Source organism: Scyliorhinus torazame, chromosome 28 (genome assembly GCF_047496885.1).
Source record: "Scyliorhinus torazame isolate Kashiwa2021f chromosome 28, sScyTor2.1, whole genome shotgun sequence".
NCBI lineage: Eukaryota > Metazoa > Chordata > Chondrichthyes > Carcharhiniformes > Scyliorhinidae > Scyliorhinus > Scyliorhinus torazame.
The window spans coordinates 18951695-18976619 of NC_092734.1; the positions used below are offsets into that span (position 1 = coordinate 18951695).

At 41.5% G+C, this 24925-nt stretch overlaps 1 protein-coding gene across 12 annotated transcripts in view; it reads left to right on the forward strand.

Annotated features, from left to right (window-relative positions):
- Positions 1–24925, forward strand: part of dlg5a (discs, large homolog 5a (Drosophila)) — a 259461-nt gene that overhangs the window by 88439 nt on the left and 146097 nt on the right. For all 12 annotated transcript variants that reach the window (XM_072491581.1, XM_072491584.1, XM_072491585.1 and 9 more), the window contains exon 3: positions 22533–22601. In XM_072491581.1, the coding sequence (XP_072347682.1) occupies positions 22533–22601 (69 nt within the window). The remainder of the gene's footprint in view (positions 1–22532; positions 22602–24925) is intronic.

Sequence of the window (24925 nt, forward strand, 5' to 3'; positions counted from 1 at the left end):
ATGGAAAAGGTTTAGTGATCTAGTAAGACAGTGACAGTGTAAAGAGTGTGTTCAGAGTTTTCTTGCACGAGTAGTCTGAAGTGTGAATAATGTTTTTAGTGCAAATCCATCTCCAGAGTTTTCTTAGATCTTGAGCTGGGATGCATACAATACTGATAACATTGCTGATCTTTTGTCATACTAGTTAATTGCTTTTAACTTGTGCAGACTAATCTAGAAAGAATCAACAATATGTACTACTTCATTACAAAATTTGGGTACCCAAGCATGTCAATATATCTGACCTGTTAATTCTAAAAGAGACACAGATAAGCAAAGATTAGCAAATGAAATGAAATGAAAATCGCTTATTGTCACAAGTAGGCTTCAGATGAAGTTACTGTGAAAAGCCCCTAGTCGCCATATTCCGGCGCCTGTTCGGGGAGGCTGGTACGGGAATTGAACCGTGCTGCTGGCCTGCTTTCAAAGCCAGCGATTTAGCCCTGTGCTAAACAGCAAGAACTTTTCTCTGTTTATCCTCTGCTGGACAAAAATGGACTGAGGGAGTAACTACATCTTTCGGATGACATCAACAGTAATGTACACTCCAGCTGCCATTAATGAACTACAGGTAAAAGGAATTTACAAAGATTAAGTTAGTCAAACAACTAAAATTAATGGAAATGTTTAAGAAAACTTTAATTGAAATTCTGACTTTGCTGAGGAGTGCTCACACTACACACAATAATACTTTAGCTCTGCTAAGTTAAGGTAATTCTGTTATCTCTGTTCTTAGTGATCAAAAGCCAGTCAGAATTTTAAGTCAGAAGTGCAAAGTTTTTTGGAGATGGTACATAAGTAACAATGCTTATGTGTAATCCAAGTGTTAAGTCTGGTGGGAGAAAGCAGAAATGTGGGATGTAGCTGAAAGTAAAAATTACCTTCAAATTAGTAAAGAACACATTCGGCCACTTCACTGAAGATATACCTCAAGAAAAACGTGTGCCTATGGAAGAAAACTGATAGATTATGTGCAATGTAAATTATAGATGTAAATAAACATTTGTAAATGCTGCATGCCTCTCTGCTGTCTAACCTGCAGAAGCTTAACTTTGAGAATTAGCTATCGTGATCCCTGAAATTCTGAATATTAATGTTCACTAAGACATTGCTGTAATTAAGTTACAATTTACTAAAATATTCCTTGGCTCTGATGCTCTAATGCTGGAACAAAGTTATTTAAAATTGCACTAGATGTGCTGTTGTACTTCTGAAACCAGATTGCTCATTGTTTGCAATTGTATTAACCTTGATTACGTGGAGGTATGAAATCAAATAGCTTTATTAATATATCAGATCATGATCTATTTCTTCCTTAATGACTTTGTGGTCAGCTAATGTTCTGTATTTTTGCAGTTTGCCGACCTGGATCTCTTTAATTTGTCTCTGTTTATGAGAGTCAATTGATCTGGATTAGGTTTCAGAGTAAAATCCTAAACAGAACTGCCAGCTTGATTTTCCAACAGACACTGATAACCCAGTTAAAGCTTCATATCTCTGCAGTGCCAGACTTGCAGATTTTGGAATGATGAATGAAAGTCTCTGTTTTTGATGTTATTGACAGAATGGTTCAGAAACCTATCTTCTTGTGGAGCCTTTAAAGTTTAAATAACAGTTGTCTTTGAATATCTTGGAATAATTTGTCCAGATAATGAAACTAATGAGAGGCCCTATAGTTGGAAGCATTGTAGCCTGTCTGAATTTGTTCATCACTCAGCGTACTGGTTTAGACATGTCCTCTGGATCTTAATGTACCCGACACTACCAAATCACCCGTGTGAAATAAAACAAGGTAAGACTTGCCTCTCACACACTAGATATATATTCTTCACAACAGTAATCTTGAGGTCCAAGGTGTCACCAAAGTTGCAGATTAACTTGTTTCTAAACACTTGCAATCAAAATTAGGATTGATGAAGAGAGTTCTGTGAAAATTAATGATCTGAAATTCGTTAATACAGCAGTGAGATTGGCCGATTGCCTTGGTTTTTTTTAATGTAGGGCACTGAGTCTAATGTAAATCTAATAATCATTGTGTGTGTGTCAGTGAAGTCATTGAGGGTCAAGTTGTGTAGTGGCATCATCAATTTTGGGACGCCTGATTTTAATCCTTTGAATGAAAGTGCTGTTGTAAGAATAAAGTGAATTCAGTTATTCAATTTTGTTTAAATGTAGCTGATAAAGAGCACAGTAACTTTTTAGCTTCAGAACATTCATCGCCAAGCCAGAAGGCAGCATATTCAAAGCCAAACCATGATTCATATTCTACTTCGCCTGCTTTTGATAAATTTAATGGTCTCAGTCACATCACTGGAACTATTGCATGACACGCCAATCCTTGTAAACAACAGACTTGCTTTGAGGAGCTGCCTCTGCAACATTGAATTGCAATTTTGTATATTTCAAGACATAATATTGAAGCGCAAAGTTGATGCAATACTTTTTAAAATGGTTAAAATATCAATAGTTCTGCATCAACATTCAGAAGCGTGTGCAGTTTAAAATTTGCCAACTCTGAATGGTAAACTGAACAATGATGGAAATCTTTGTTAATGATCTACATGTTATAGTTAGAACTTACAGTGCATGTGGTTGCTGACTCTGTTTTTCCACCACTACTAAACTTAACTGGAACATTGAGAATTCCAACATTACATTACGGTCCTGGTTTTTGCTGTTCCTAAATAAATTTGTCTCTGTTCCATTGGCTCACATACAAAATGCTTCACTTGGTGCAGGTGAGACAAGGTGTTTACTGATTAATCGACCTGTGCTCTCCACAGCTTATTCAACTATTTTGGTGCAAATCAAATAACCAAGGAAACTAAATCAAACAAACTGAGGGACGAATTAAAGGGATAGCCCCTCAAAGGCATGCTGCCGTAAACAAAAACAAGTCACAAGTGAAACTTGGAACATCAAACCAAAATGTGGGAATGGGGTTGATAAGGCACACTGGTTACTGCTGTGCCCCCCTGACACGGAAGGCCTTGACAGTGCCGGTGGATCCCGCATGCTCTCCTCTGCTGGGCCATGAATGTAGCCGCGGTAGATGGGCACACAGTCAGGTCAGATGACCCCCTCGGCCGCACGCTGCCTGGACCGGTTTATGGCCCGTTCGGCCAGGCTGAGGATCAGATTCACGAGGAGGTCGTCCTCCTTCCCCATTACCTCTTCACACTCTGTAAAGCAGCAAACTGCAACAGCCAGGAATTGAACCCGGGTCAACAGCTTGGAAGGTGGCTACACTCACCACTATAGCACAATCTAGATCTTATAGAGCTGACTAATTTTGTTGTTATCCATAGAAGGAAAGAATCAATTTGTGTCATTTAATAGAAATTTTGTGTATATAATAGCAGCATCACTCCGCTTTCACCTCATTGAAAATATATTTTTAGCTTTGCCTATTCATTTCTTCTCAATTTACCGAATTGTTTTTGCAGTAGATGTTTCTGTGCTTTTCAGACTGACCAGTTCCCATCCAGAACAAGCTTTGTATTGCCAGTTACATTTCACATGTGTAATTACATATTTGGATAAGTGAACTAGAATCCTGGTAATGTTTATAATTGCAGATTACTGTTAAAAAGGCTATGGAAGGTAACACTATAATAAAACCAAAGTGCTGGGGAAGTAGAGGTCACTCAGAATCAGAACAAGTCAGATTCCATTTCAGCCATCATTTTCTGATAGTTTTCTGTTTTCCAAAGATAGTTTTTCTCCACACAGTAATTTGGGCTGCTATCTGTAATATATTAAAAGCCTTACATATAGCATGCACTTCTGTCAGGCATAGCTCCTTTAAGTTATCCCATTTTAAAGCCAGACTTGCACTGACATAGCATCTTTCGTAACCTCTGAGTGTCCCAAAGTGCTTTACAACCCATCAAGTACTTTTTAAGCGTAAATGAATGTTGCCATAGTTCCCGAGGACTGTAGACTGCTCTCCACTTTTGAGAGAGAGCTGACTGGTGGTCATTTAACCCAAGGGTCATAAGAATATAAGAACTAGGAGCAGGAGTAGGCCATCTGGCCCCTCGAGCCTGCTCCACCATTCAATGAGATCATGGCTGATCTTTGTGGACTCAGCTCCACTTTCCGACCCGAACACCATAACCCTTAATCCCTTTATTCTTCAAAAAACTATCTATCCTTATCTTAAAAACATTTAATGAAGGAGCCTCTACTGCTTCACTGGGCAAGGAATTCCATAGATTCACAACCCTTTGGGTGAAGAAGTTCCTCCTAAACTCAGTCCTAAATCTACTTCCCCTTATTTTGAGGCTATGCCCCCTAGTTCTGCTTTCACCCACCAGTGGAAATAACCTGCCCGCATCTATCCTATCTATTCCCTTCATAATTTTATATGTTTCTATAAGATCCCCCCTCATCCTTCTAAATTCCAGCGAGTACAGTCCCAGTCTACTCAACCTCTCCTTGTAATCCAACCCCTTCAGTTCTGGGATTAACCTAGTGAATCTCCTCTGCACTCCCTCCAGTGCCAGTAGGTCCTTTCTCAAGTAAGGAGACCAAAACTGAACACAATATTCCAGGTGTGGCCTCACGAACACCTTATACAATAGCAGCATAACCTCCCTAGTCTTAAACTCCATCCCTCTAGCAATGAAGGCCAAAATTCCATTTGCCTTCTTAATCACCTGTTGCACCTGTAAACCAACTTTTTGCGACTCATGCACTAGCACACCCAGGTCTCTCTGCACAGCAGCATGTTTTAATATTTTATCATTTAAATAATCCCTTTTGCTGTTATTCCTACCAAAATGGATAACCTCACATTTGTCAACATTGTATTCCATCTGCCAGACCCTAGCCCATTCACTTAGCCTATCCAAATCCCTCTTCAGACTTCCAATATCCTCTGCACTTTTTGCTTTACCACTTATCTTAGTGTCGTCTGCAAACTTGGACACATTGCCCTTGGTCCCCAACTCCAAATCATCTATGTAAATTGTGAACAGTTGTGGGCCCAACATTGATCCCTGAGGGACACCACTAGCTACTGATTGCCAACCAGAGAAGCACCCATTAATCCCCACTCTTTGCTTTCTATTAATTAACCAATCCTCTATCCATGCTACTACTTTCCCCTTAATGCCATGCATCTTTATCTTATGCAGCAACCTTTTCTGTGGCACCTTGTCAAAGGCTTTCTGGAAATCCAGATATACCACATCCATTGGCTCCCCATTATCTACCGCACTGGTAATGTCCTCAAAAAATTCCACTAAATTAGTTAGGCACGACCTGCCCTTTATGAACCCATGCTGCGTCTGCCCAATAGGACAATTTCCATCCATATGCCTCGCTATTTCTTCCTTAATGATAGATTCCAGCATCGTCCCTACTACCGAAGTTAAGCTCACTGGCCTATAATTACCCGCTTTCTGCCTCCCTCCTTTTTTAAACAGTGGTGTTACATTTGCTAATTTCCAATCCGCCGGGACCACCCCAGTGAAATTTGGTAAATTATCACCAGTGCATTTGAATTTTCCCTAGCCATCTCTTTTAGAACTCTGGGATGCATTTCATCAGGTCCAGGAGACTTGTCTACCTTTAGCCCCATTAGCTTGCCCATCACTACCTCCTTGGTGATAACAATTCTCTCAAAGTCCTCACCTGTCATAGCCTCATTTCCATCAGTCACTGGCATGTTATTTGTGTCTTCCACTGTGAAGCCCGACCCAAAAAACTTTTTCAGTTCCTCAGCCATTTCCTCATCTCCCATTATTAAATCTCCCTTCTCATCCTCTAAAGGACCAATATTTACTTTAGTCACTCTTTTTTGTTTTATATATTTGTAGAAACTTTTACTATCTGTTTTTATATTCTGAGCAAGTTTACTCTCATAATCTATCTTACTCTTCTTTATAGCTTTTTTAGTAGCTTTCTGTTGTCCCCTAAAGATTTCCCAGTCCTCTAGTCTCCCACTAATCTTTGCTACTTTGTATGCTTTTTCCTTCAATTTGATACTCTCCCTTATTTCCTTAGACATCCACGGTCGGTTTTCCCTCTTTCTACCGTCCTTCCTTTTTGTTGGTATAAACCTTTGCTGAGCAATGTGAAAAATCGCTTGGAAGGTTCTCCACTGTTCCTCAACTGTTTCACCATAAAGTCTTTGCTCCCAGTCTACCTTAGTTAGTTCTTCTCTCATCCATTGTAATCTCCTTTGTTTAAGCACAAAACACTAGTGCTTGATTTTATCTTCTCACCCTCCATCTGTATTTTAAATTCCACCATATTGTGATCGCTCCTTCCGAGAGGATCCCTAACTATGAGATCCTGAATCAATCCTGTCTCATTACACAGGACCAGATCTAGGACCGCTTGTTCCCTCGTAGGTTCCGCTACATACTGTTCTAGGAAACTATCGCGGATACATTCTATAAACTCCTCCTCAAGGCTGCCTTGACCGACCTGGTTAGACCAATCGACATGTAGATTAAAATCCTCCATGATAACTGCTGTACCATTTCTACATGCATCAGTTATTTCTTTGTTTATTGCCTGCCCCACCATAATGTTACTATTTGGTGGCCTGTAGACCACTCCTATCAGTGACTTTTTCACCTTGCTATTCCTGATTTCCACCCAAATGGATTCAAACTTATCCTCCATAGCACCGATGTCATCCCTTACTGTTGCCCGGATGCCATCCTTACCTCACCACACCCCAGGCGAGGGCCAAGGTTGAGAAGTCAGGGCCTTCATGGATAACCTCAGCCGGTACGAGAATTGAATCTGCGATGTTGGCATCCCTCCGCATCGCAAACCAGTCGTCCAGCCAACTGAGCTAACCGACCCCCAACTTTTTAAGTACAATCGCGATTGGAATGCTTGACGCATATCAGGCAATTTGTGCACAGCAAGATGCAAGTAGAGTAATGATCCCCCCCTTGCTCCAGCGCATGTTCTCAATGCTTTGGAGAAGCCCCCAATTTCTGTTGTTATATGCCTATTGTGTTGATATCAGTCTATCAATCATTCTTGCCCTTCACCCAACCACCTGCTTGGCCAGTCTGCATTTATGTTTTTTCCCTCCTCCATCTTGTTGTCTGTCCTTCACTAGTTCCAGTTCTGACAAAGGGTGTATAATAAAATTGCAATTTATCTGTTCTCTCCGTGGATGCTGAGCTATTGCTGTGTTTCAATTCTCAGCAGGGCAGTTCTTTCCTTTTTATTTTTCCCAGTGGGTTTACTGTAATTTACAGTACTTTGTGCATTTATAATATCAGTAGTAATTAGTTAATCATGATCCAATTGTTTTCAAATCCCCAACTCCTCACTGTGAGCAACCGCATGAAAGTCTGCAAATACAGTAAGAGATTAGTGATCTAGAAAGAAATTAGGACCGAGTTGTTTTAACTGGTTTTCCATCATTAGTATTCTATTTTTAATTTCTATTTCAGTTTTTTCAACTTGGCTATTAAAATATTTGTTTAAACTAATCGACTCTGATAGGGCCCTACAATCCCTGAGTGTCCACACGCTCTATCTTCTCCTCATGCCAATAAAAATGTAAGTTCCCCTTTCGGAGCATCTGTAAGGAAAAGTTTATTTTGTTAGACATTGAGTATATTCAGGGCTGAGATAGATAAATAGTTTTCTGAACCTTAGGGAAAATGAAGGTATATGGGGACCATAGAATCATAGAATTCACAGTGCAGAAGGAGGCCATTCGGCCCATCGAGTTTGCCCCCACTCTTGAAAAGAGCACCCCACTTAAGTCCACACCTCCACCCTATCCCAGTAACCCCACCTAACCTTTTTGAACACTAAGGGCAATTTAGCATGGCCAATCCACCTAACCTGCACATCTTTGAGTTGTGGGAGGAAACCGGAGCACCCGGAGGAAACCTGTGCACACACAGGGAGAATGTGCAGACTCCGATAGACAGTGACCCAAGCTGGGAATTGAACCTGGGACCCTGGAACTGTGAAGCAACTGTGCTAACCACTGTGCTACTGTCCTGCCCGTACAAGTGGGAACGTGAAACTGAGGTCCAAGATTAGTCATGATCTTATTGAATGGCGGAGCAGACTCGAGGGGCCGTATGGTCCACTCCTCCTTTTTCTTACGTTCTTAGTTATGGCTGAGTTCAAAGGCGGCATGTGGCGCAGTGGTTAGCACTGGGACTGCGGCGCTGAGGAACCGGGTTCGAATCCCGGCCTGGGTCACTGTCCGTGTGGAGTTTCCACATTCTCCCCATGTCTGCTTGGGTTTCACCCCCACAACCCAAAGATGTGCAGGTTAGGTGGGTTGTCACGCTAAATTGCCCCTTAATTGAAAGAAAAAAAAATAATTGGTTACTCTAAATTTAAAAAGGAAAAGTTATGGCTGAGTTCTGAATTGGAGTAAGCATTTTAACATAACTTCTCGGGCTGGGTGCTGAAACATGGTTTCCCTGTTCTACCCCTCTCTCAGAGAGCGCTATTGGGAAGCTAACACCAAATCTCTTTGAGTATTCTCCACACACAGGAGTAAAACCTAACTTGGTCAGTTCTGGTAAAAAAAAAACGTTATGCATACATGTGAAAATATTGTGAGTGTTACCAAAAGGCAGACCCACCTGTGATCATGCACTCTACTACCCCTGCAAACCCCAGGGCCTGGTCCAGCCCGTTTACCACTGCAAAGATTGTATCCTTTGCTTCTCTTCTATTTCTCACCACTAAAAATGGACAGCACCTTGAGACTTTGTGCAAGGATAGGGTAGCATATAAGACAAAGTTAAACAGCTAGCACAGCTTTCAAATAGGGGAAATACTGCTTAACTAATTAATCTTGCGTTTTTCGAGTGAGGTCTAACATGAGCATATGAAAAGCCCTATCATGTATTGTACCTGGACATTCAGAAAGTCTTTGACCAAGTTACCCATAAAGACTGAGAAATCAGCTTGAAACAGTAGTTCAAGATCAAACCTGGAAGTGAAATTGGCAGAAGTATTTTTAAGGGAATTATGGTGAGAAAGGGATCTGAAAAGTATGAAATTAAGTGCCCCACACACTTTCTAATCGTATAAATAAGTTAAATGACTATAGAAACACAATGCAATTTGATTTTGTTTGTTGACCATTGACTTAATGGGCCATTGGCATCATTTTGCTGCGTCTGTGGCTTTCTTCAAGCCTCCCTGAGTGTGCATCTCACTCAATGTTATCCACCCATCTAGTTTTTCTTCTTCTATCTCTGTATTTAGCCTCAATTTCTTCTTCAGTTTTGCCAGGACAGGTTGTTGGCTCTTTATTTCCAGTTTTCATACTTGACTGTCTTTCTCTCTTTACTTGTACTTTGCAACCCTTCTGATTCCATAGGAACAAAATAGTAGTCTGGGGATGTATTCTTGTCACTGACTTTGTAGACCCAGTTTGTCATTGAATTTAGCTGCTTAAATGCAAGGAGTTGGTACATGGACTTTAGTTTTTCAGAATCGGAACTAAAGCAAGAAAAGTGTGTAAGTGGCTTTAGATCACAGAATTGATACAATGCTATTCAGCTCATTGTATCTGCACCAGTTCACTGAATGAGGAATTCACCTAATGTCATTCCGCCACCACCTCCCTATAATCCTGCACACTCTTCTTTTTCAGACAGAAGTCCAATTCTCTTTTGAATGCCTTGATTGAACCTACCCCTACTCGAGTAGTGCATTCCAGACCGTAACAGCTCACTGTGTGAAGAAGCTTTCCTCATGTCATCTTTGCTTATTTTGCCAACATAGAACATTACAGCGCAGTACAGGCCCTTCGGCCCTCGATGTTGCGCCAACCTGTGAAACCACTCTAAAGCCCAAATGCACTATTCCCTTATCGTCCATATGTTTGTCCAATAACCATTTGAATGCCCTTAGTGTTGGCGAGTCCACTACTGTTGCAGGCAGGGCATTCCATGCCCGTACTACTCTCTGAGTAAAGAACCTACCTCTGACATCTGTCCTATATCTATCTCCCCTCAATTTAAAGTTATGTCCCCTCGTGCTAGACATCACCATCCGAGGAAAAAGGTGCTCACTGTCCACCCTATCTAATCCTCTGATCATCTTGCATGCCTCAATTAAGTCACCTCTTAACCTTCCTCTCTCTAACGAAAACAGCCTCAAGTCCCTCAGCCTTTCCTCATAAGATCTTCCCTCCATACCAGGCAACATTCTGGTAAATCTCCTCTGCACCCTTTCCAATGCTTCCACATCCTTCCTATAATGCGGCGACCAGAATTGCACGCAATACTCCAAATACTACTGCCCTCTCGCTCTCAATCCTTTCATGCGTGGGAGCAGTTTCAACCCAGCTACCCAGTCAGTGGTCAGTAAGTTTGGCTTCAGTTCCAGTCAATATATGGTTGATGTTCACATACATGATTCCTGGAGGAATCTGCTTTTCTAATAACCCAACTTGAGCCTCTATAGACAGAACTATGACCTAAGCTCACCCAACAGGGCAGCACTTCCTTAGTACTGTACTGAAGTGATGAGTTTGATCTGATGGAAACAGCCTTCCTCTATATTGTAAAGTAGGACTACTGGCAAGTAATATCTAACATGAATGATGTTCAAGACCACCTGCCATTCATTGATTTTTGATAATCGCAAAGTAATGATTTGATTTCATTTTCTATATTTTAATATCAAGCACCCAAATAAATCAGGCAATGTATTTTACTATTTAAAAAAATACTTTGTGTATCCACTCATTTTGAGGTAGCACGAGTGCAGGGTTTTTCAAAGTGGGGGTCGCGACCCAGGGGTGGGTCACGGGTGGGTGTCGGGAGGGTCATGGAGCAGTCGGTTGTGTTGTTCCCACAGTGTTCCCAATCACGGGAAAAGCTCCCAACCACCGCTCCCGCCTTTTAAATTGAGAATGGCGGCCGCTGCCGCCCTTTTAATGAAAAGAAATGGCAGCAATGTGCACGTCACACGCCCTCTACCTATACTTGTTGTCAAGCATTCACTATGTATGTGCTTTTGGTACCAAATCAAGGAGGAGAGCTTCTTCCATTTTCTAGCTGCTGGAGAGCAAGGCAAGAGGACTGTGAAGATGATTCATTTTGTTACAAGAGAGGGATGGAATCTACTGGAGAGAGCTGCTCAGGAGAACCCAGGGCAGGACAGAGCAGTGCTAGTGTTAGCTCTGTACAGAGTTCCAGGGCCTCTGATTAACAACCTACAAAGAAGAAACTTAACTCAGGAAGAAAGCAGTATAAAAATGATTTCTTAAAGTATGGTTTGTCAACTGTGCCATGTAATTAAGGATGCAAAGCTCATGTGTGTTATATGCAGGGAAGTGTTGGCAAATGAGAGGAGAGTTCCAGATTTTGAAAGAAAAGTGGTGGGCGAAAAATTCCTTTTGAGGTTGAGATCCTTGAGTCAGTTATTAACTTACAGCTGACTCCAAATGAAAAGACTACGCTGCTGTACCTGACCTGTGACATCACTTTAAAAACACGGCAAAAGCCCATGAGGTTGTCAGCATTTTGGAGTACACTTCCCAAGAGTAACCAGTGCTGAGTAAAACAAGCATTTTGTTGTTATTGCCCTTCACGTCGACCTACATGTACAAGGTTAGATTTTGGTTTTGACAGAGATGAAAACGGCACAAAGGAACTGGCTAAAGTCTGCACCTGAATTGTGCATTGCCCTCTCCTCCTTTGAACCTGATTCAAGTGAGATCTGAGGACCAACGGGGCTCCCCTTTTACATTAAAGGCAAGTGAACGTGGCGTGGGTCGCGAAGATCGGCGGTTGGCAAAAGTGAGTCCTGGGAATAAAAGATTGAAAAACGCTATGAATGGGGACATGGGTAAACCATAATGCTACTGATCTTATTTTGCAAGCATAGGGTACAGAGGGTGATAGAGTGGTTTCACACTTCACAGCACCGTGACTGAACAAAGTCAAGGCCATTGGGAACGAATAGAGAGCAGTTGTGCATTCTTAACACATTAACTTATTCTTGCACATATGAAGTAAGGGCACATCCACCTGAATTAAGTGTCCTTTCATTTGTGCAAGGGCGATGGATTTTTTGCCCTATCAGTTCCCTCTAACCTTGTTTGAATCTAAAATGCAACTCCGTTTGTTTTTAAGGATCACACATATGCAAGATTGCTTAAAGCAAGACCTAACCTGTGGCAATCAGTTGGGAAATTTCCATGCCCATGAGGCTTTTACTGTCTAATTCCCTCGATTAAGGTGCTCCTTTCTCAAATTGTAATCTGTGTGATAGACACACACGTTATTCATAAGGGAATGGTGTATGCATGAAATGTGGCAGGAGAAAACTGGTGTCTAAATACTTTGTTAAATTTCTATGCAGGGTGCTGTAAAAGTAGTGCTGTAGCAGATTGCTGCACCTGTAAGTGTCCCTTCGTGTAAGTTTTATCCTCTTTTGTATTTATACTGTTACACTGAAGAAGTAATTGTTTTATTGTGTACTTTGCCCTCTCTGACAGTTACTGGCCACACAGACCCATGGGAAAGAACAACCACTGAGGTTCAGTGTGGCAGATTCATATGATGCCTTCTATGTTCAGGCATATTGTTTTCACTGGTGAAATGTAAAAGGACTTTGTAAATTGGGTCTCTTCCAGTTTCAGTCTTGCATTCTGGTACCCCACAGCAAGCTGGACTGCTGCCAACTCATCTGATTCAGTGTGTAGATAGCCACATGCAGTAAACTGAAGTGTTTGTCTGCCACCTAAAGCTTTGAACACCAGATCTCAGCAACTGGTCTATGTGACAACTGAGAACTGTTACCTATGAAGGAGCAGATATATATTGAATTGAAAAAGGCAAACAGGATGTTCTTCAATGACTGTTGAAAAAGATGTGTTTTAAGAATATATACAGTGAATTAATTTCCTCAAAAACTGATATTCTGGACGAGATGGAACGGCCAAGCTGCACCCGTGAAGTAGCTCGCCACGGCACAGCGTGGTCGACAGGAGCCAGGAGACGGTGGGGGGGGGGGGAGTCTGGGATCGCTTTGGGGGCTCCAGAGATTGGGACGCTATTTTTAAATGTTGTCCTGATCTCTCACTACACTGAGGAGTTCCGGTGAGCGGAGCTCCACAGTGCAGAAAATGGGGGCTATATGCGGCCTCGGCCGCATGTTCCCCGCTGATGCCCCTATCTAACCGGGTGACATTTTGTAACGTGTTTCTCGGTGCTCCGAGCACCGGGAAACACGCAGCTAAATGCAATTTTTATGGGACTTTATTCCCATTTAGTTAAATCCTGCCCTATATCTTTATTTCATTCACTTGAATGAAATTCAATGGGAACTAAAACATTTCACCGTGTTATCAATTTACACTGTAGATATTGTTTAGTGTTGTACATATGTTGGTTAAACTGTTGTGATCATTTTTCTTGAAAGGCTAGTGATATACAGTGGATGCATTGACATGTCTATATAGTGGTTAAATATATATATTTCATAGAATATACAGTGCAGAAGGAGGCCACACGGCCCATCGAGTCTGCACCGGCTCTTGGAAAGAGCACCTTACCCAAGGTCAACACCTCCACCCTATCCCCACAACCCAGCAACCCCACCCAACACTAAGGGCAATTTTGGACACTAAGGGCAATTTATCACGGCCAATCCACCTAACCTGCACATCTTTGGACTGTGGGAGGAAACCGGAGCACCCGGAGGAAACCCACGCACACACGGGGAGGACGTGCAGACTCTGCACAGACAGTGACCCAAGCCGGAATCGAACCAGGGACCCTGGAGCTGTGAAGCAATTGTGCTATCCACAATGCTACCGTATATATATATATATATATATCATTGCATGTTGACTTCAACAGAATTATTTAATGGCCAAATCTTGCTGGGGTGGACTATTTGTGGTGTGCCCAATTAGACATTTTTTCTCACTTTTCAGTTCAAAAATATTTGTGCCATAACTTGCTCGAAGCGCAAGCTGATGAAAGCACAAAGCGGGCAATGGAGCATCTGGGACCTTAGCGAGCGGTGGGACCAATAGTGTAACTCCTTGATGAGAATTAAGGATTGATAATTGACAATGGAAATGGAGAGTAAATTAGAGTCTAATCAGATAAATAAAGACAGAGAAAGGGATACTGGATTATCACAGAGAGTGTGAGAAAGGACAGTAAGACAAGAGTAAGTTATATGCTGAAATGTTACTGAATACTTTGCCATTCTGGGCCAGAGTAGTTCATTGACATTAACAATTATCACTTTGCTATTAAGGTTCCTGCACCCTTAATTAATTAGCTTTATGTGGCGAGTGTGTAAAGCAATTAATGTGCAAATCCACCAAGTTCTTAAAAATAATGGGTAGATTAAAACAATTGCAATCACCAAGGACAGGGTACTGAGAAAATTGCGAGAACTAAAAGTTGATAAGTCCCTAGGTCCTGATGGGATTCATCCGAGGGTCTTAAATGAAGCAGCTGATAAAATAGATCCATTGGAAATGTCCATCAGATTGGAAAATAGCATATCTGACTTCTCTGTTCAAGAAAGGTGCCAGACACCACAGGCCAGTTATCTTACATCTGTTATTGGAAAATGCTAGGATCTATTATTAAGGATGATTTAGCAAGGCATTAAAAAAAAATCTCAATGCAGTCAGGCATCGTCCACATGGTTTTGTGGAAGGGAAATCATGTTTGACTAAGTTATTGGAGTTCCTTGAAGAAGTAGCAAGCAACATGGATGGAGGGTGTAGCCATCTGGGATGGCCACGTCCCGATTACAAAATGGACACTTGCAAAGAATGCAGGGAAAATTGGACAATGCTAAGAAACAAGCAGGTGCAAGCTCTGTCTGTTGATTAGAACCTTAAACTCTCAGACAGGACAGAAACTACCAAGCAATCTACATACTAATGAGCCATCTCCGGGGACAAAAGGGAAACATTTAGATACACAATGTTAAGGCAGACTCCCCGGCGCCAGAAGAGGCTAAGACAAAGCAGACTAACAGTCACCAGGACACACCCAGCGATCAGGGAACCACCCCCCTATTGGAGGAAAATCGATACGACTGATTGAGAAAGACCCAATTAGTTGAGGCCAAGTTCAAGACCCGCCCAAAAGCGTGCAAAGCCCTTTTTGTATAAAAGATATTCCCCAAGGGAGAATCTTCCTCCTTTGGCTTTGGCTCTCAACGAAGAGAGAGACCAGCCCAGCAGCTACAGCAAACCAAGTAAGTTCCAAGTCAACGAACGCTATGCGATAGACGCTCCTAGTTGCTACCCTGTAAACAGCTCAACCCAGCAGCCTCAGAACCGAGCAACGGCCATTGTTCCTCTGACTGAGTGGGCACCCGAAGCTAAGTATAGGCTTTCATAATAGTGGTAGTTTAGTTTGTAGAGTGTATGCATGAGCAGATTTCACTGTGTGTAAATAAATTAGCATTGCTTTTGAACTTACTAACTGGTGTATCAAGTCATTGATCAGTATTCAGTTTTGAACCTTGTGCGGTGTCAAAAGATACCTGGCGACTCTTGAGCAAACATAATTAAACAGAGCCAAATTAAGAGCCAACCAAACATTAGCAACAAGGGGAACCTATGGATGTGCTGTACTTGGATTACGTAGAGGTTTGGTTAGCTAACAACGGACAGGAATTTGGCATAAATGGGTAATTTTTAGGTTGGCAAAATGTGGCTGCTCGAAGGGCTCCTGATTTGCAAGTTCATATGTTCTTAGGGCAAGTTTCCATTTGTGCAAAGCAAACAGTGGAATAGTGTAAATTGACTGTGTTGGCCATTCTCAACTCATTGTATCTCTTAATCCCTTGAACTTGCTGTCCGATTTGCAAATAAATAAGAGTTCATCAATAACACCTTTATTGTTCCAGCAACATTGGCTTATTTTTCTGGATAAGGCAGAGCAAAATTTATGAAATGAACTGAAAATCGCTTATTGTCACAAGTCGGCTTCAATGAAGTTACTGTGAAAAGCCCCTAGTCGCCACATTCCGGCGCCTGTTCGGGGAGGCTGTTACGGGAATTGAACCGTGCTGCTGGCCTGCCTTGGTGTGATTTCAAAGCCAGCGATTTAGCCCTGTGCTAAACAGCCCCTATGCTGTGGTATTTAACACATGCATTCTATTGTGTGGCGATGTACAGAAGTTAAAGTGGACCCTGTTAAGCTGTGCACTTGCATGCATTTGTGATGCAGAGCAGTGCCAACAGCACGGGTTCATTCCCATACCGGTTGAGGTTATTCATTAAGTCCCTTCCTTCTCAACTTGCCCCTTGCCTGAGATGTGGTGTCGCTCAGGTTAAATCACCGCCAGTCAGCTCTCAAATGGGAAAGTAGCCTATGGTCCTCTAGGACTGAGGTGACATTTACATTTTATTTACAGCTAGTTACGATGCTGTTACTTCTTCTCCAGAGAAAACTCACAGACTCCTGGAAGCAGGTTATCATGAAGCTGCTAGCACCGTGCATGAGGAGGTTGCTGTCCTTCATTGACAAACCTACTGTCCAAAAGAACAAGGAAGACTCATCTGAAGCTTTTGGCATTAATTACTGAATATATGTGTCCTCTGTCATAACGATGAATTCTTTGTGTAGAGAATTAAACATTTTAAGCTCTGGCTAGGCAATATTTTATTAAAACAACTTAAAAAATGTAGCATCTTGAAAATTATTCAAAATCATGTGGGGTTCGGGCAGAGGAAATAGGAGAAACTTCCTACTGGCAGAAGGGATTAGCAAAAGAACCAACAGCGAAATGAGGAAAAACCTATAATCAATTGCTTGAGAGTGTGGTGGTGGCACATTTGATCATGGCTTTCAAAAGGGAATTTAAAGAGAAAATAAATGCAGGGCTTTGGGAAAAGGTAAGAAAGTGGGACTGACCGAGCAGTGAGCTGGCAAGGAAAGGACAAACTAAATGTCCTCTTTTTGTGATGTAAGCATTCTATGATTCTACCTCTGTGGTCGGTAATTGTTAAATGTGAAGTCAAGGAGTCCAATTCTTATCAATTTCACTTGGTGAACAAGAGCCTTGGTGAATGTCAGTAATTTGGCATTGTGATAGATCTGATCCATCTCAGAGGTGAGGCTAATGCATTTGCTGCTGAAGCCTTAAATAATACCTGCTGAAGCCATGTAATCTTTAAACCTGTTTTATGAAGTAATATTACAAGTTATTAGCTATTGTGGCACCATAAGGATCAGAAATCATTATCTCAGGTCTACATGCTGGAAATGCACACCATGCCATTGAAGATGGCTGCTATTTGAAGTATTGAGAAATAGATAACGTGAATGTTTTCTTACATATCCATGAAGGAAAATCTGTTCACCTGTTCAAACACAGTCATCTTCCTCTTCTTTCAGGTGGTAAATTAATATGATAAAAGGCTTGCATGTTATCTTGGACAGTTTGTTAATGCATTTAAAATTGGAATTACAGCATTGTGCAAGATGTTACAGGTCACTGTTAAGCTATGTTAATGATATATTACAGAAGAAGTTATGTGGCTGAAAAGAGAGACATGTTGCTGAAGGTTTGTGTCTTGCACTGTTTCGGACAGACACAATAACGTCCTGATGCATGTAAGATGAAAAGCTCTTTTCTGCAATATTCAAGAAGAGGTTACGTTAGGTTTAACGTGCAATCTTCCCTTTTTGAGACAAAAATTACTATATCTTATAATTTGTGATTTAGAAGTGCGGACTATGCACAGCGACACTCTGTCCTCAGCTCCAAATACACATATATTTTGCACAGTGCTACTTTTAAGAAGTATTTGGTTAGTTATTCCATGATACTCTCAAAAAGCTCATCTACAAGTCAATGATTTAATGAACACAGTCTCACACTTGTAGAAGTGGATTGTCTGAATGATAATGTGTGATTGACCAGACTTGTAAAAGAACCATAGTATTGACCAAATGATCACTATTCTGGATTGGCATAAGCATTTTAAATGCTCGCACAATGGTTTAACAAGTGTTTTCTTCAGTTACGATGTTAATTTTTTTTTGTCACCAGTGGTATTCATATGAGAGGGAATGAGGGAGAAAATAGAGTTGTGATTAAACCGTGTACCCTGAACACCATCATTTATTGAAGACCTGTTTTGGTGTATTATTCACTGGTTCTTGCAGCTACTGTCTTTATTTCTCCTAAATTTGTTCTGCATACAGATTGGAAGAATGAAAGAGAGCTTTTGCTCCAGATAGGAAAAGTAGACATTCATTAAGATGGCATCTCTACCTATTTAAAAATATATTATTTGCTGTTTCATCACAATACTCAACGTTCAATATTTGTGGCATATTGAGTCAACGAGTGAACCTTTCATGGATGACGTGCTAGATTGCTTCTGTTGAGTGATCACAGCACTTCTACGTGTTTGTCCTTAGTCCCAATGGTTAGTACGTTTAGGGTTGCTACCAGAGCTGCAGGGATGTTCTTTAGATGGGTTACAGGAGGCTCCAGATATTTGGTATCAAAACATACATGGGGAATTTTGTTCACATATAGACTTACCACTGACAGTAGATCAGGAATGGGAAGCAGAATTGCTTTTGATTCAGCCCCAAGCAGTGTGTTGTTTTTCTCAAACCGACTGTGTCCTTCTGCCTCCACTTCAAAGGGATGCACTTGAAAGACTATGGCTAGGAAGTAGCTTTGGAGTTTTCCTATGTTAGAAGAGAATCACTAACGCGAAGGCAAGGTGCAGTCTGATTCTTGGTGAGCTTCTGGATGCGACAAAGTCCTTTTTGTCCCTCGAGATAGATCATTGGGCATAAGTAAACAATATAGTGGGTTGTGACCCCTCATTGAAACCTTGCCATTCAGTATTCTATAAACATCATGCAGCCAGTTGGATTTTTGATAGAGATGGTCATATACACATAACCGTGTTAGCTCAGACTCTTCAACTGATGCTATTCAAAGTTTCCAACCATGCACACAGGTGGGAATATGGTCATTTTAATTAATTTAATTTGTAATTTTAATATATCATAGATTGCAAAAGTGTACGTTGCTTCACAAATGGGATTCCCACTGTCATTGGATTGACTTTACTCTTTCCTTAGCATTTTTGGTACATTTATTTATGCAGTATGTGGAAGTAAATATTATGAATATATTACACGTGCAATTATGAAATTAATTGCATCTCTGTTGGTTGACAGAAATTTTCAAGGACGTGATTGGCTGCATGAATCCAGGTGATCTGTTATATCATTCTGACTTGTATCGACATCTTTAATGCATTAATATTTGCTGACAAAGACTACTTCATCTTGGTAACTGTATTTTCCTTGTGGGAAATCACATCTCTTTCACATAAGAATCAGTGCACCAAATGGAAGGAGCCATGCAGTTAACCTATGAGTTCTGGGCAATGTTGATGCTTTTGCTGATAAGTAGCAAGTAACATACCCGTCAGGCATCGACTCTCCAACAAGAGAGAATCTGATCATTTCTCCTTGATATTCGTTGGCATAACCATCACTGAATCCCACTATCAACATCCTACGGGTTAACATTGATCAGAAACTGAATTGGGCCAGCCATACCAAAACTGTGGCTACAAGATCAGGTCAAAGGCTGGGAATTGTACGATGTGTAACTCATCTCCTGACTCCCTAAAGCCTGCCTGCCATCTACAAGGCACAAGTCAGGAGTATAACTGGACGAATGCAGCTCCAACAACACTCAAGAAGCTCAACCCCATCCAGGGAAAAGCAACCAGCTTCACTCCCACCCCATCCACCACCTTCGACATTCACATCCTCCATCACCGCCGCACAGTGGCAGCAGTATGTGCTATTACCAGATGCACTGCAGAAATTCATCAAGGCTCCTTCGCCAGCAGCTTCCATGCCCGCGGCTTCTTGGATTGGATTGGATTGGATTGGATTGGTTTCTTGTCAGGTGTACCGTGGTGCAGTGAAAAGTATTTTTCTGCGAGCAGATCATTAAGTACATGAAAAGGAAATAAAAGAAAATACATAATAGGGCAACACAAGTTCTACAACTTAGAAGCTCAAAGGCAGCAGATGCATGGGAACACCACAACCTGCAAGTTCCCATCCAAGTCCCAGACTATCTTGACTTTGAACTAGATTGCCGTTTCTTCACTGGCACTGGGTCAAAATCCTGGTGCTCCCTCTCAAAAAATGTGGGTGCACCTACATCACATAGAGCGCAGGGGTTCAAGGCAGCTCACCACCACCTTGTCATGGGCAATTATGGATGGGCTACAACCGCTGGCCTTGACAACAATGTTCACCCATCTCATGAATGAATAAACAAAATAGAATCTTGGTTGATTTGGTCATTTTTGCACGTCTGCCTCCTTTGGAGTTGGTGGATGGGTATGTGGTGTTTGTAGGATATAGCATACGTGATGCCAACCCGCTGAATGTACATTCAATGAACAACTTGGGAATGTTGTGAAATAAAATGCAAAGGTCGTGTTTGAGTGAAAGTACTTTGCCATTGGATATTCAGTTTATGATTGTACCATGAGTTGAACTGGTAGCTATGCTATATATCATTCCAATTTTGCTTTAGTCTTGGGTGTTGTAAGTTTGGAAGGCACTTGGAAGCAGAACATATCTTTACATTTTCTACAGAAAATTTCTTTAACATACTATCAAAACCTGCTAGGCAGAAGAAAAGGACAACTATCATTTCAGTAGCTGGTTGAAGTTAAATCTTTATTGGTTTATGATTTTTTCTGCTGCAATATGCACAGGTGATGCCCATAAAACCACTTCTTCCCTGCTTATTAAGATAAGACAATGACTTAAAAATACGCAAGTCAAAAATACAACCCATTACAGAACTAGACTTCACTTTATAGCTTGAACTTTAGCCATTCTGCTGCTGCTTGTAGCTACTCCTACCAGACGATCTGCTGTCATGGGATGTCACGCTCGTCTGTCTTGCGTCATCCTCACACATCCACTAGTAGCTAAATCTACTTGCAGTCCGTAATCCAACTACATCCAAATCGACCTCTCTTTCTGCTACCTCTACTTTGCCCTCTGATCAGCTCTGATCAATTGACTGAAATACTGAGAATTTAATTTCTGGATGTCACATTTTAGTTATTTTTTCCCCCTCTTCATTTGCTTTATAGTCTGGGTATAGAGTTTTAAAAATACATACATTTGGAGTACCCATTTGATTTTTTCCAATTAAGGGGCAATTTAGCGTGACCAATTCACCTAGCCTGCACATCATTGGGTTGTGGGGGCGAAACACACGGGAAGAATGTGCAAACTCCACACAGACAGTGACCCAGAGCCGGGATCGAACCTGGGACCTCGGCGCCGTGAGGCAGCAGGGTTAACTCACTGCGCCACCGTGCTGCCCTGGGTATAGAATTTTAAGCGTGCATCTTAGTATCTATTTCACAGCTTCTATTTTCTTCCACACATCTTTACTCGTTGCTCACATTTCTGAGGCAGACAGGAAAGTTGATAGAACGCAGCATTTTATAAGTATTTTTCCTTTGTACAAGCTTGAGTTTTCTTGTTAACACTTCCGTTAGCCATATAAGCATGCGCAAGAACATAAATAACTTCTTATTGCTGAGAGGTGGCTGTGCTGTTAAACACTGTTTACAGAATTTTACTTAATAATAATCTTTATTAATGCCACAAGTAGGCTTACATTAACACTGTAATGAAGTTCCTGTGAAAAGCCCCTAGTCGCGAAACTCCAGCGCCTGTTCGGGTACACTGAGGGAGAATTCAGAATGTCCAATTCACCTAACAAGCACGTCTTTTCGAGACTTGTGGGAGGAAACCGGAGCACCCAGAGGAAACCCACGCAGACACGGGGAGAATGTGCAGATTCCGCACAGACAGTGACCCTAGCAGGGACTCAAACCCAGGTCCCTGGCGCTGTGAAGCACCAGTGCTAAGCACTGTCCTACCGTGCCGCCAAACTAAGCTACCGTGCTGCCTTCTTCCGCCTGCAATTATTTTATGGCCAGCTTTAAAATATCTATGCACTGTGTCCTGAGTAGTGCATGAGATTACTCAGCTGATAGATGTGGTGAATGCAGAGTGGCTAATGTTGCTTATCTTGGGTATTAATGTGTGCAGCTGCTAATAGTAATACTACCTTGAGTCCCAAGGTGCTGGGTTTGAGCCCCACTCCAGAGTCGCAACATGCAATGCAGGCTGGCACTTTGCTGCAGTTCTGTAGGAGTACAGCACTGTTAAATGGAATAACAAACCAAGGCCATATCTTCCCTCCTCAGCTTGATGAAAATGTTCCCATGGCATCATTGGAAGCGGAAAAGAGAAGCTCTTGCTATCCTCTGGCCAACATTTACTCCTGAAATCACACCATTGAAACAGATTATCTAGTAATTTGATATTGTTTGTGAGATGCTGGTTAGCTTCAATATTGTCTTATATTACAACAGCATTTACACATCAAAAGTATCTATTGTGGAGGAAGAGTTTTATGTCTGAAGTTGTATTCTTCTTTTCCAGGATCTACCTACAGTGTGCTGTCAACAATGCCTTCCGACTCAGAAAGCAGCAGCTCCCTCAGCAGTATTGGTAAGTTCTCACCCTTTCTCTGTGATTGTCCTGATTTTTCTGCTCATTTACTCAGTCACTTTGTCTTTGTCAAATGCAGACCAAATACAACCATGTGAATAGGTGGATGAGAAAGACCCATCCATCAGATGGTGCGGCCCTGTCCACTGTAATCATACTCCTACTGATGCAACTCTTCAGAGAAACAAAAACAAACTTGGCCAATCCAGAGCAAGCTGTGGGAAATTCCTCTCTCACTCTAAAACGGCCCCAGGAAACCACAGTTCTTCATGCTGCATCACAATTTAAACTACCCATCATCCAAAGCCTCTTCAACCGATAAATGTACTCTTTTTTTTTCAGAACTTGTGAAGCTCCCTTTTAAAGGATTGTTGTCGATTACATTGCATGCTCTGGAAGTTTGTTTTAGAAGGCAATAACTGTGCAAAAAATAAGTAGTTCCTGCCATCTGACCTAACTCCCTGTCTTTCGATTATGGTCTTGTGTAATTTTTGATCTTATTGATCATATCTGTTTAAAATAACCAATCAAATCTAACAATTTAGAAGGACTTGAAGATTCTGGAGAGGGTACAGAACAGATTTGCTAAGAATGGCTCCTTGGATAAGGAGACTGTTTGGATAGTCTGGGATGAATGGGGTTGTATTCCTTAAGGCAGAGAAGGCTAGGGACAGTTGTGAAAGAGGTGTTTCAAATCATGAAGAGTTGTGGGAATCAATCAGGAGAAATCTTTCCCAACGGCTGAATACTCAAATGTCACAGATTTTGTGATGGTGATTGGCAAAAGAACCAGAGGCGACATGAGGAAAACCTTTTTTTATTGCACAATGAGTTGTTTGGATTTGGATGTAGTCCTTGGTGGGTTGGTGGATATAGATTCAATAGTTAGACTTGCAAGGGAATTACACACATACTTGAAGAAGAAAAGAAAAGCAGAGATATAGAGAAAGAGTATGGGAGTGGAATGGACTGGATTGCTCTTCGATGCAGACTTGATGGGCCAAGCGGCTTGCTTTTTGCTGTACCGTTCTATGAGCTCCAATTAGTCACTCGAGACCTATTTATACATCTACCCTCAACAGTTTTATAAACGGGGGTACCAAGTATAAAATGCTAAACCAATACAAGTTTTGGCCAGACTACAGTTGGAATTCTGGGTCCAGTTTTGGGTGCTTTACTTTGCAAAATATATTGAGGCCAGTAGACATGGTATAGAAGAGATTCATGAGCATGATTTTAGGGCAGGCTGGTTCAATTTACGAAGCAGGAGCCAGATAAACTGGAACTCTTTTTGTTAGAACAAAGAAAATTAAGTGATGTAACAGTGGAGTAGAAAGTTACAAGAGACTTTGATCAGGCTGGAAAGTAAAACTTTCCGCTAATCATTGTGTTTGTATTTAGAGGACATTGATTTTCCATATTTCCATAATTACGAAAATTAAGGGAGTTTTTTTTTGCCTAAATGATTGTAAAGACATTACATTTTTGAACAGATAGAAGCAGAATCCATATTAATAGTTTTTTTTAAATGTCTGTGTATTGGAATTAATTTTCTTTTACAAAAAAAATCACATCAAACAAACAAAAGCAGAAAAACAGCTATAGATATCAATGTACATCAGGTACAACACAAAACAATACTCATTGCATAGTTAGGAACATATAAGACCAGATGAATCCGAGACAAAATCCCCAACGAGTAAATGATCTGTCTGCACTCAAACAGGAATACAGGGAACATTAAAGACTTGCATCTCACCCATAGCTTCAAAACCAAATGGCAGAAAAAGAAACAATACTCGAGAACCCCAGTACTAAGGGGAAATTGACCAATTGAATCCCCTCAAGAGCGGCTCCACCAAAAAAAACAGGGCTCCACACCAACTCCCTCCGGCCTCCATTCTATTAAAGCATTTCATCTCGAATCAATAATGCTGAAACATTGATCAACAACACGGTACAGAGAAAAAACTATGCAGACCAAGAAGAGACAAAAAAAAGAGATATGTACCAGGATTAAGAACAAAGATTGAAAGATAAGGCAGCACGGTAGCACAAGTGGATAGCACTATGGCTTCACAGCGCCAGGGTCCCAGGTTCGATTCCCTGCTGGGTCACTGTCTGTGCGGAGTCTGCACGTTCTCCCTGTGTCTGCATGGGTTTCCTCGGGGTGCTCCGGTTTCCTCCCACAGTCCAAAGACGTGCAAGGTAGGTGGATTGGCCATGATAAATTGCCCTTAGTGACCAAAAAAAAGGTTAGATGGGGTTCTTGGGTTACGGGGTTAGGGCGGAAGTGAGGGCTTAAGTGGGTCGGTGCAGACTCG